The sequence below is a fragment of the Aotus nancymaae genome, unplaced genomic scaffold (assembly GCF_030222135.1).
Source record: "Aotus nancymaae isolate 86718 unplaced genomic scaffold, 86718_ANA_hifiasm-v0.15.2.pri h1tg000117l, whole genome shotgun sequence".
NCBI classification, from domain to species: Eukaryota; Metazoa; Chordata; class Mammalia; order Primates; family Aotidae; genus Aotus; species Aotus nancymaae.
The window spans coordinates 6,227,076-6,240,042 of record NW_026988532.1 but is presented as its reverse complement, the minus strand read 5'-3'; the positions used below and the strand labels follow the sequence as shown (position 1 = coordinate 6,240,042).

Below are 12,967 nucleotides of genomic sequence, written 5' to 3'. Positions count from 1 at the left end.
GGACATATCTCAGAGTTTTCTGGTCTCCTTATCCTCAGAGCTTCTGCAGGTATTCCAAAAAGTAGGAAAATATTTTTATGCCAAAAAATTTAGAAGAGAATAGGGTTATACACATTCCAACAAAGCATGTAATATTTATTATAAATGAGAGAAGATAAATCAAGAAAAAAAACTGGAGTATGGAAGTGGAGCCAGACGTAATGTAAAAAAAGCACAAGTGAAGCATAAATTTGGCTCAGCTCTCTAGTAGCCAATGTGAGAAAGGTCATCTCTCCAATACACTGTGCCCATTAGCTGAAACAAACCAGTTATTTAGAAGACATAGACTTACTTTTGGAACTAATAACAGAGAAAAATTTCTTGTGTGTGATTTCATGATCTGTAGGGAATCCATAAGCCCCACACTTTAGGTGCCAGAATGTAGGGATCCATGAGCCCCTCATTGGGAACCAGAATGTAGGGAGGTAGCCCTACATCACCCGTGGGTACCCTGAGTTCGGTGGTGACAAAGGATGAGAAAAAGACAGATTAAGAGAGAAAGTGGGGCCAGGGCCCGTCACTTTATTACTCTGGAGGAAACAGTGAAGGCTTCGAGCTCTGATCATCCACACTATTTATTTATTACAATCACTTTGATCTACAGGGTAGGGTAGAGTGATGGTGGAGAGAGGGCGATGGTGGAGTGAATCAGTGAGCCGGAACTGAATCAGTGAACGGGAACTGGTGTGTCATTTTAAGGACTGATAACGGTGGTGGTTTGGGAGTTTCACAAAACGAGAACATGTGGTTATCTTTAGCTTATTATCTATGTACAGCTGATGGAACACAGCCTATAAGTCTGGGTACATCATAGTGCTACGAAGGGGTTTCACGTCCTTGAGCACAATGTTTACGGTAACAGAGTCGAGGTCACCCTGCACCGGAACATGAGGCATGGAGAGGCCTTCCTCCTCAGACGCCTCCTGCAGCCTTCTGCAGTTTGTTGCTCCTTGTTTATATGTTACTCACAACCAATCTAGGTAGGCACTCTGTAAGTCCTTTCTCCTTTGCTGTTTTTCCCAACAATGATCTATGTGATCAGTAATGTTTCTGTACTTAGGAGAAGTTTTTTGGATTAAGGGTAAGTGGGCTAGCTCTTCTCAACCTTGCTTCAACAGATTTAGTTGGAATGATGCTGGGACTCAGAAAATAACCCAAAATGAAGGCCTCAGAAGCAAAAATGTTTCTCTGATTTTCTCTTGCCCTCCTCTCAGTCCCATTCTCGCCTTAGGCTAGCCATAGAAACTAGAATCACCTTTCCCCAAGGCAGGTCAAGACACCAGAACCCCCTTTCCCTAAAGCCAGCCATAAAACCTAAAATCATTATTCATTATCCCTTTGCCTTTCTGTATAAAAGCTACTCATGAAGAAATGATGTGTCCTACCTTCTTTGGCTGTGGGGTATAAGACCCCCATTCCAGAGATGGTATTGCCTCACACCAAGAAGGAAGGAATGCATGCTCAGAGGCCAAGAATCTAGATAGACCAGCCCTGCTGGGATCTCCCACTCAAGTCTGTCAGCATGAGATTTTACTCTTTTTATCCAATCATATTTCTTCATAATTATCCATATTTTATTGAACCTCAGCATAAAAATGGACACTTTCCCCATCACTTTGGGAGGCTAGGGGGGCAGATCACAAGGTCAGGAGTTCGACGCCAGCCTGGCCAACATGGTAAAACCCTGTCTCTACTAAAAATACAAAAAATTAGCTGGGCGTGGTGTCAGGTGCCTGTAATCCCAGCTACTTGGGAGGCTGAGGCAGGAGAATCGCTTGAACCCGGGAGGCAGAGCTTGCAGTGAGCCAAGATTATGCCATTGTACTCAGCCTGGGGGACAGAGCAAGCCTCCATCTCAAAAAAAAAAAGGACACTTTCTCCTGTATCCTGGGGTCTTCATTCTGAGGGATCCCGTGTGTACACATTATATAAATTTGAATGCCTTTTCTCCAATCAATTTGCACTTGTGAGTTGACTTCTCAGTGAAACTTTAGAGGGCCACAGAGAACTTTTCCCTTGGCCCTGATAGTCTTTCCAGGCTAAGGAATGTATGCAAATTAGTGATATAGGTAATTTTATTTCCCATACTATATACTAGTTCTTAGAGGGCAGAATTTGCTTATTTATCATAGAACTTGAATTTTTTATAGTTGGTGTTTATTAATTCATGAAATGAATAGATAAAAAGATGCACATATGGAAGGAGGGTAGCCTCATTGTCTGATTCATTTCTCCTCAGCATTGGGTGGTATAAAGCGTGAAGATGCTAACAGGGCTGGCCATTAGCAACGTTAGCCAGTGTTGTTTGCTGGAGGTGTCTGTCTTTCATACTCACCTTTTAAAACTCCTTCTACCCACTTTTAACCTCATCAGATGCCTCTGCTCCTCAGCACCAAGCACCTATGAGTTTATCTACCTTTGCTATTGTGTCGAGACATCAGTTTTCTGGTGGACTCAGAGTGCCACATTTGATTAATGGTTGGGAAAATGGGGATAGGGAGTTTTTATGTCAATGGGTGCCTAGCAGTTATCATGTGAGATCCTATACATTGAAAGTGGTTCTTTGAGCCCTTGAGATACATCTTTAATGAGACATCCTTAAACTAAGGACTTTTCCCTTTCCTTCATTCATCAAACAATAAAAACTGTTGTCACCCACTCAGAAGGTATGTACTTCTGTTTTTAATTAAAGCAGGCAAGATTAATACAATAAACAAGTGAATTTTTGTTTGGAGTTAGAAATTAAAAGACTTGTATTAAGATTCAACTGCCAAGAATTAGCTATGTAACCTCAGGCAAGTCCTTCAATATCTGTGTAACTTTTGTGACTGTTATGTAAATTGAGATAATTTTCTGGTACTTAGATTGAGATAATTACTTGCCCTTTCTGACACCAAGACCATCCATCTTTAGCCCATTATCATTAATTGTACTTACCATTTTATCTTATGAACATATCACTTGAAGGAATAGACTGTTTTATTGGTTTGTATCCTAAATGCTTATCACAATGATTGTTACATTGTATACTCAATAAAATGTCCATTGGTCCAATGAATTAATGAAAATATTTGGAAATTTTCAGTGCAAAATAAATGTAAGTTGTTTGAGGGAAGCAGGTCGAACTTTACCATGTTTTCCTCTCCTTTGGGCCTGGTAGTTCCTACCTGTGGAGCAATGGCACCAAGCAATCAGTACCAGTCCATATCGACAGATTGGACGGTGCCTAGATGTTGACGCATCTTACACCTTCATCCTTCTGGAAGTGTCCTCACTCCGAAGGTCTTGAATTCCCTTTAGCTCATTTGGTGTACAGTGTCATACGTTGCTCTTCACGTACAACCACATACTGTTGCACAATACCTGTAAAAAAATCAAAATGTTGAGTGTTTATTCTGACACATTTTGCATGCATCCAAGTGCTCCAGGTTTATGACTTTTCCATAATTATACCACTGAGGACTTGCGATCTTATTACATACCAGACATTATGTAGTCACATAAATTAACTCATTCTATATTCATATGTCTATGATGTAGGTACTATTGTTATCTCCATAGTCAAAATGGAGTTATATCAAAATGGAGATACCAATAGTATCTACATCATAGACATGTGAGGATAGAGTGGAAGAAAAAAAGAGCTGTTTAAGTATTAATATCTTGCCCAAGGTCACAAAGAGTGGCCTAACTTCTACTATCGGCTGTCTGGCTCCAGAGTCTAATTACATTATGCTAACTCTTGACTAACTGCTTCAATAGCTGTATTTTTATAATTCATTTTTCTTTTGGGAAGGAGTAATAAAAATCCTGAAGCTTACTTTAACTATGGAATACATACCCTTTACTTCTAGAGTCCCCCAAAGTTTTAACTGAAGTTCCTTTTATGTGCTTATACAGGTAAGGATAACTCTACAGTATTTATATTTATAAAATATATAAAAAATAGAATTTGGAAGAATGTTCTCATTTATCACCCAGTAAAGGGATTGTTAAATCTTAACTTTTTTCAAAAAACAAACCAAACCACCAGAAACCTACTCAAAATCACCCACTAAAACTCTAAAGAAATGTATGATTTAAAATATAGAACACCCTAGAAGGAGCTATTTTTTCCCTTCTAGCTTAAGTCAAGCCTAGCATGCTGTGACTGTACCTTTCACATGAGATGTTAACTATCTTATTATCAAAATGGTGAAGTTATCATTGTACTGCTTGCTACTCAATTATCTTGCAAATTGATAATTTTGTACATGATGGAAGATCTTGTGTTATACACCATCAAATTTTAGCAAATTAGTTACAATACTCTAATACTTTAATATGCGATGAATAAAAAGGCAGAAAACGCAGAATTACAATAAACATTAGGCTATTTCAGAACACCAGTTTTTCACACCTATTTTCTTAGCATATAGCAGCTCAAAAACCATACATTAAGCAGTTTGAATTGTCCTGAAGTTATATTCTGAAGAGGTTGTAACACTTAAGAACTGACAATGCTAAAAAGGCAAAAGCATTATAACTCATAGGCAGCACACAAGACTTTTACTTCATCTACAAAATGTGAGAATGTCAGTTTTATTTATTACAAGGATAAGGAGGAAAACAGCAAAATAAATTTGATAATATGATTTACATTTTATTACAGGTGATTTTCCTAAAACTCACAACTTTCACATTTGGCTGCGTGAAACAGAGAGAGAAAAAAAGGGAACTTTCACTAGTTTTAAGTAGGCCAACTCACATGATCCCTCCCAATTAGAGTTTAAATGAGAATGAGTATATTTCTTCTAGCTGGGAAAATATTTTCCTTAATTGAGTTTAAATAATTTACCCATAGTGATGAATAAGCCCTTGGGCTAGGCTCAGAAACCTTCTCTACCAGCCTGTTTAATAAGAATTAAAAAAATATTTAAGGGACATACATGAAATATATATATTTTGGTCGTAATAGTAGAGACAAGAATTTTTAAAAATCCATACTATTTCTCTTTCCGGTCTCTTTCTCCTGAATGTACCTTCTGAGTTTCTTAGGTATGCTTTACAAAGACTATTTTACTTAATGGATTAATGTGTTCACCAACTTTAGCACCCTATGTGTGTGTGAGAACGGGGCTATTTAAACTGCTTCCTCACAGCCTTCCCCTTCACTACCAGTAGTATAGTTTACTTGGAAAACAATGAGGAAGAAGTACCATAGCCCACAGGCACCTAGGAATGGGGAATTAATTCAGACTGAGAAAATACGGCTCTGGAGAGATACTAAAGTCGTATTGGAAATTTATGAAGTCTAAATGAACCCTTTCTCCCCAGCTTCAGACTTAGATAAGGTGTGAGATGTCAGGGATGTGCATGGACCCTTCAAAAACTTATATTTTCATCCGTGTTCTTCCCCCTTCCCTCTCCTGCGAGACAAAATATACGGAAATACAAGTGCTTGGTACTACATGCTTTTGAGGCTTAAAAGCCCAAAAATAAGCACGCTGTATCCGTTGTTGAGAGGCATCACTTTTTAAATAAACATCACCAGAAGAATCTCTTCAAACGGAGAATGAAGTCACTCTCCCTCCCCAGAAGCTATGAGGGAAAAGGGAGACAGATATTTCCCCTACTTGCACGTGGGATCTCCCTGTCTCTGCCTTGGGAGGTAGCTGAAAGAAAAGGCAACGCTCAGTCCTCCATGGCAAAGTCTTTGGTCTTCTCCTCCTGGTCTCCCACTTTGTAGCGCAGCAGCACGCGCAGGCGACGGGGGTTGTCCCGGGAGGGCAGCAGCGTGATCTCTCCTGATACGTCCGTGTCTTGCTCCACTTGCACCGGCTCGTTCAGGTAGAGGAGAGCCTGTTTCCAGTGCGTGGCCGGGTGAAAAGGCGAGGTGGACAGCACCAGGGGTTTCTCTGACTCCCCTCCAGGGAAGGTCACCTGGAACCAGATGGCAAAACCGTGCATGGGCGCCGAGCCATAGCAGCTGCAGCGGAAGCGCCCGCCCACTCCGGCCTCCAGCTCCTGCTCCAGGCCAGCGCGGGAGAGCTCTAGCTGAGCAAAGCGCTGCGGCCGGGCCAGCACGTCCTCGCCGGATAGTCCCTGCACCACGATCTCCGAGTGGCCCATGAGGCAGCGCGTGGCGAAGCCCTCCAGGCAGCTCATGTCCACACCATAGTGCTGCTTCACCTGGCTCCAGAAGCCCAGGCGCCATTCCAGCATCTGGTCGCTGATGGGGGCTATGAAGAGCTCGGCGGAGGCCGGCAGGAGAAGACCGCCTTCCTTCAGCCACTTGGTTCGCGCGTGGAGGACGGAGCTCAGCATGGACTCGTGCAGGAGTCCGTAGCCCATCCACTCGCTCACGATGGCATCCACCTGCTCCGGCAACTCCACAGTCTCCACCGGTCCCGGCAGGACGTGCACCCGGTCCTCCAGCCCGTTGAACCGCACCACCTCCCGGGCCTGTTGCCAGATGGCGCTGGCCTCTACCGCGTACACGCGCCGGGCGCCGGCCTGGGCACAGAAGATGCTCAGAATGCCGGTGCCCGCTCCCACGTCCAGTACCGTCTTGCCTCGCAGTGCTGCCCAGTTCCGCAGGATGCCCAGGCGGTAGGCATCGGTGCGGACGCGGTCTGCGATCATCTCCTCGTGGACCGAAACGTCCGAGTAGCACTCGTAGTACAGCTGGTCCCGCTCCCGCTTAGTCCTCCGGGGTCGCTCCAGGGCCGCCTCCTGCTCCGCGCCATCTTCCTCTTCAGTTCCCTCCCCTCCTTCCCCGCCGCCCCCCGACTCAAGCTTTCTTTTCTTGGGCTGCGACATCTTGGCCGCCCCGGCCGGCTCCCGGCGTGCGTAGCGCGCCACCACGCGGGCTCCAGGAAACGGGGGATTCTGGGACTTGTAGTGCGCGCTCGTCCTTCCCACTTCCTGCGGGGTCGCCTGACCGGAGGGCCGGAATGTCTCCGGTGCCTGCCCACGGGAGCTGTTTTGTACTGCTCTTCTGGTGTCCTGGCATCCCTTTTCCCACCCACCATACCCACATTCTGAAATCCTTTCATTCCCCCTCCAACCCTTATCACTTTGTTGCTTTCACTCCCTTCCTGAAGTCGACACGCCCACTTGAGACTAATAATCCACCTTTCTCTGCTCAACCCATCTTCACCTTTGGTTTTTTTTGTTTGTTTGGTTTTTGAAACTGAGTTTCGCTCTTGTTGCCCAGGCTGGACTGCAATGGCACGATCTCGGTTCACCGCAACCTCTGCCTCCCTCCCGGGTTCAAGAGATTCTCCTGCCTTAGCCTTCCGAGTAGCTGGGATTACAGGCATGCACCACCACGCCCGGCTAATTTTGTATTTTTAGTAGAGACAGGATTTCTCCATGTTGGTCAGGCTAGTCTCGCACTCCCGACCTCGGGTGATCCACCTTCCTCGGGATCTCAAAGTGTTGGGATTACAGGCATGAGCTACCAAGCTCAACCTAACTCACCTTGGTTTTATTCCACCGACAGTACCATCTACCCACTACCGCCTTACCAGGACAATTGTAGCTCTTAAAGTGCTCCAGATGTGGCAATTTAGAAATTGCACTACGCATTTCTCTTTTCTGTTTTCAGTGGAGTTAGGGTGCAAATGTAACAAAATAAAAACCTAGCAGTACAAAATCTGGGTTCTGATTCCAGTAAGATCACTAATTAGTTGAGTGATTTAGGGCAAGTAATATAACTCTGGCCTTCAATTGCCCATTCACGCACTAGTGAATCTTCATTGCAGCTGGGGAAGAATTATGTTTCTGGTTATACTTAGAAAAATAGTTACTTGGCTTTCGACTCTGCTAATTCTGTGTGGCTCACTCAAGAGTTAAATCCTGAAAAGTACAGAGTAAAGAGCCATGTGATCAAAGCAAACTCGTTGCTAGGTGTATTTCTCTCTTGCTAGGTATACATGTGTGTGTGTATGTCTGTATTTTTTTTTTTTCTCAGAAATAACAGAAACCATTTCTTTTGATCACTTTTCCAATGCAACTCATTTTTTCTAGTGTTTCCTTGTCTGGCAATATTGACACTTTCCTCTTTCTCTTCTATTTTTCTTAAAGTCAACCATCAACTGTTATTCTTTGTTGTTCATAATGGAAATAAAATAAATTTTAAAATGTGTGGCATCTATATGAGTGTGTTATGAACGAGGTGGGCATAATACCATTTTATCCCAGCTTAAAAAAAAAAATCACACAGAAGAAAATGGACTTTTTATTTTCTTGTGGTCTAGAATTATGTCCTTGTGGCCAATGGGCCTGTATTCCTTGTCTGGGATGAAAGTTCTTTCATCCTATTTTCTCTATTAATCTTTCAGTAACAGAATAGGCTTATCGATGTGGCATCCTCCGCTCTACTCAACTTCTAACTCAAGACTCTCCATCCTGGCTGCTCATTAGAATTCTCTAAGGAGCTTTTTTAAAAAAATACCTATGCCTGGGTCTACGTCAGACCAATTAAATCAGAATCACTTCAGTGGAACCTGGGCATTTAGTTTTTAAAAGCTCCCCAGGGAATTTTAATGGGGAGCCAGAGTGAGAACAACTGTTTCTCACTAAAAGGATCTTAGTTAAATCTTGCTCATTATTTTAATTGGGTAAATTATATATTTTTTTCAGTGGCCTGGGCTCAACCATTTAAGGTTAAAAACCTTGAAGCATTTCTTGTCTTTTTCTGCCTTGGTTTAATATCTTATTTTAAGATAATTGATGCCCAGTGGGGACATCAAATTAAAGTTGTAAATGTGACCATTTTAATACCTTACTTTTATTGATAGATCGTTACTTAGTATATACTTTTGTCATTCTTTCTTTCCTCAAAATGTCACCTTTTCCTTCTAAATACATTCACTTCTTTACCCAATTTTCAATTCACTTCTTTTTGATCTCTTTTAAGAAAATTCTGAATATAAGTTTTATTGGTTCTACCTCCAGAATATATCTTGAATCCATCTGCTTTTCTCCATTTCTATTGTCAACACCCTATTTAAATCTTCCATATTTAATTGTGTCTGGAAATTAATCTCCTAAGGGATCACTCAGCTTCTAATCTCATCCCTATCTAATCCCTACTCTACATAACTGAAAGAATAATATTTTATAAAACCCATTGGACCATGTCATTCTTAAGTAACTTCCCATGTTTGTTAATGGAATAATTCAGTAACTTGAGGTAACTTCCCATCTCATCTCACACCATTCTTCCGAACTTTTCATTGGGCTCAAGACATACTGAGCCGGGTGCAGTGGCTTGCTCCTGTAATCCCAGCACTTTGGGAGGCTGAGGCGGGTGGATCACAAGGTCAGGAGTTCGAGACGAGCCTGGCCAATACTGTGAAAACCGTCTCTACTAAAAATACAAAAATTAGCCGGGCATGGTGGCATGCGCCTGTAGTCCCAGCTACTGGGGAGGCAGGAGAATTGCTTGAACCCAGGAGGCAGAGGTTGCAGTGAGCCAAGATGTGCCATCTTCCAGTGCCGAGAAAATCGTTTTTCTTCTTAGCACTTTAGTAGCTTCTTCTCATCCTCATGTATCAACTCAAACATTATCTCATAAAAAAGGCCTCCCCTGGCTACATTAAATAGTATTTTCAAACCCAAGACACTATTTTGTTCCTTCCTAGCATTCATTATTATCTGTATGTGTTTAATTAATTTATTTGTTTTCTATACAATATGAACTCCAGAAGACTTGGACTTTTATATTCCCACTATTCTACTCCCTAGCACTAAAACAGAACCTGACACATAGAAAGTGCTCAATAAATAGTCTTAAACAAAGACTATTGTGGATGCGCAAATTATTATGCATACAGGAAACAGTAGGGAGAGTTTTGCTTCGTTAGTTCAGTGTGACAATGTGACTGGTAAACTCTGAGAGAAATACAGATATAGATAGAATGTAGAATGCTCCAAGAAATGAGAATAGTTTAAATTTTAAACACTCTTAATGCTTTTAGATGGAATAAGCACCAAACATTATCCCTAGAGTAGATTTAAAAAGGCCTGTGGCACTTTCCTTTCCTGCACTTAGATTTGATATAGAGAAGGAGTTCTTTACTGATCTTTTGTACCACACTGAGATGTTTTAAGAAGGAAAGGGACCTAGATCATAGCCCTTCCCTAAGCCCTGCAGCTTAGCAGCAAACCATCTGCATGAAAGAGTTGGAGTTCAGCTGGCAGAGCATCCTTTGTATTTTCATTTGAGCAGTCTGTTTGCCACGTCTATTCAATACTCAAACCCAGTTTTTCAAACAAATGATCTTGAAATTAACTTAGTGCATCTTGACCACCATTAAGAATAAATAAGAGATCAGAAGATATTATATGTGTCAAATGAGTAAAGATGAGTATTATTTCATAAAACTTGTTTTGTCACTCACGCCTGTAATCCCGGCACCTTGGGAGGCTGTGGTGGGTAGATCACAAGGTCAAGAAATCAAGGCCATCCTGGCCAGCATGGTGAACCCCGTATCTACTAAAAATACAAAAATTATCTAGGCATGGTGGTATGCGCCTGTAGTCCCAGCTACTTGGGACGCTGAGGCAGGAGAATCCCTTGAACCAGGAGGAGGAGGTTGCAGTGAGCCGAGATTATGCCACTGCACTCCAGCCTGGGTAACAGAGTGAGACTTCGTCAAAAAAAAAAAATATATATATATATATATATATGTTCTATGTTTATTTCTAGCTTCAGGTTATGGTTAAAAGTTTGAAATATACAGTTTACTATTCTTCAAAACACTATGAATTTTGGCTTTGCTGTACTTTGGCTTTGGGTGCCTATACTCTTTCTTCCTCTTATTCATCTTTTTAAATATCACTTAATGTTATTTTTTCAACCAGTCTATGGGCCTTTAATACATCTAACTCTTGTTGCCCTTGTATCACTGTATCAGAACTATTTCTATATCTGGCTTTGGACTGTGGACATTTGAACACCAAGATTTTGTATTTTTGGCTTTTATGCTGAGAACCTAGTGCATTGTGCTGGAATCTGAAAGTTTTCCATACTCCAGATTGTTGCTCCCAAGTATATTGAGGTTCATAGATGTTCTTTGGATGACTGGGAGAATCATGATCTATTTTCTGTATCAAACACACTCATTTATTTGTTCAACCGTTCATTTATTCAACAGGCATGCTGGACTTCTACTCTGCACTAAGTACTATTCTAGAAATAAGAAACAAAGTAGGCTGGGCGCGGTGGCTCACACCTGTAATCCCAGAACTTTGGGAGGCTGAGGCGGGTGGATCACGAGGTCAAGAGATCGAGACCATCCTGGTCAACATGGTGAAACCCCATCTCTACTAATACAAAAAATTAGCTGGGCATGGTGGCGCGTGCCTGTAATCCCAGCTACTCAGGAGGCTGAGGCGGGAGAATTGCCTGAACCCAGGAGGCGGAGGTTGCGGTGAGCCGAGATCGCGCCATTGCGCTCCAGCCTGGGTAACAAGAGGGAAACTCCGTCTCAAAAAAAAAAAAAAAAAGAAAGAAAGATACAAAGTAAACAAAAGGGCAAATGTTCTTATCCCTGAGGAACTTACATTTTTGTGTTAATGTTATGTTATCTGTTATTATTATGCTTTCTTACTAGCAATTTGTTATACCACTTTTAAATATCAACTATCATATATTACTTATTTCTAGTTTCTTTCCCTCCTTAGTTCAAAGGTCTATTATTTAAAAATATTTATTAAAGCCTAGTGTAAGGATTGAAGATATTTCCTTCAGGATTTCAAAAATTCATTGTAATTCTCAACGTGTGTGTTGAGGAAGGGTAAAGGAGCAATGGCATGAGAAATGTTGTAACTACCTCTTTGATATGAATATTCATTAAATGATGTGGTTCTTGCCATTCTGCAGTTACTTGGAAGCTGCAGCATAGAAAGAAGCACTTTTGCTAAAAAAAATTTATAGAAAAAAAAGACAAAAGTGGTGACTTTGGTATTTAAACAAATTGGAACATCAAACATAGAAAGCTTAGGTATATGTTACTATCTTGACATGTGTAGTGTCTTTTAGATACACGGTGTATTGGCCCAGCTATTAAACCTCATGCTAAACAGATGAATAGCAAATTCATAGCTCCTTGATGATATTACTATGAGCGAGTGTAATTATTTTAAAAAAGTTTGTATTGAATTGTTTAGTTAGTAAAAACAAGGATATTATACACTTAATTCATAGTTATCAATTCAGGTTATATTTATTGAGCCCTCTTAAAATACAGACTATGGAATTTTACCATTTTCAGTGCATCCATGGAAATGTACACTTGCTTACCTGCCCCAGGCATAATGAGAATAGGGTAGCTTAATGAAATTCAGATATTAAGCCTAATGAAATCATTTAATAAGAACTTCTCTCTCTTTTTTTATTCTTTTAATATGAAAAAGCCAGCTATTGGCTTTTTTTTTTTTTTGGTTGTGTCAAAAATAAACTTTTTAATTTTCCAACTTTTATGGATACATATTAGGTGTATATATTTATGGAGTACATATGATTTTTTAAAAAAATTAATTTAAGTTCCAGGGTACATGTGCAGAATGCGCAGGTTTGTTACATAGGTAAATGTGTGCCATGGTGGTTTGCTGCACCTATCAACCCATCACCTAGGTATTAAACCCAGCATGCATTAACTATTTATCCTGATGCTCTCCCACCCCCTGTCCCCCTGACAGGCCCCAGTGTGTGTTGTTTGCCTTCCTGTGTCCATATATTCTCATTGTTCAGCTTCTAATTATAAGTGAGAACATGCGATGTTTGGTTTTCTGTTCCTGTATTGTTCTCTGAGAATAATGGCTTCCAACTCCATCCATGTCCCTGCAAAGGACATGATCTCATTCCTTTTTATGGCTGCATAGTATTCCATGGTATATATGTGCCACAGACAACATGATCCTATATCTAGAAAAC

The 12,967-nt window shown here is 41.2% G+C and overlaps 1 protein-coding gene across 1 annotated transcript; it reads right to left on the bottom strand.

Annotated features, from left to right (window-relative positions):
• Positions 1 to 2,701: 2,701 nt before the first annotated feature.
• On the bottom strand, positions 2,702 to 6,840 carry PRMT6 (protein arginine methyltransferase 6). Its single transcript, XM_012466325.2, has 2 exons — positions 5,655 to 6,840; positions 2,702 to 3,402 (listed from the first exon to the last, which is right to left on the bottom strand). The coding sequence occupies exon 1, from the start codon at positions 6,838 to 6,840 to the stop codon at positions 5,713 to 5,715; it is 1,128 nt and encodes a 375-aa protein (XP_012321748.1). The 3' UTR covers positions 2,702 to 3,402; positions 5,655 to 5,712.
• Positions 6,841 to 12,967: the final 6,127 nt, after the last annotated feature.

Excerpts from the sequence above, each read along its gene's own strand:
- PRMT6 (XM_012466325.2), bottom strand. The coding sequence starts at position 6,840 with ATGTCGCAGCCCAAGAAAAGAAAGCTTGAGTCGGGGGGCGGCGGGGAA.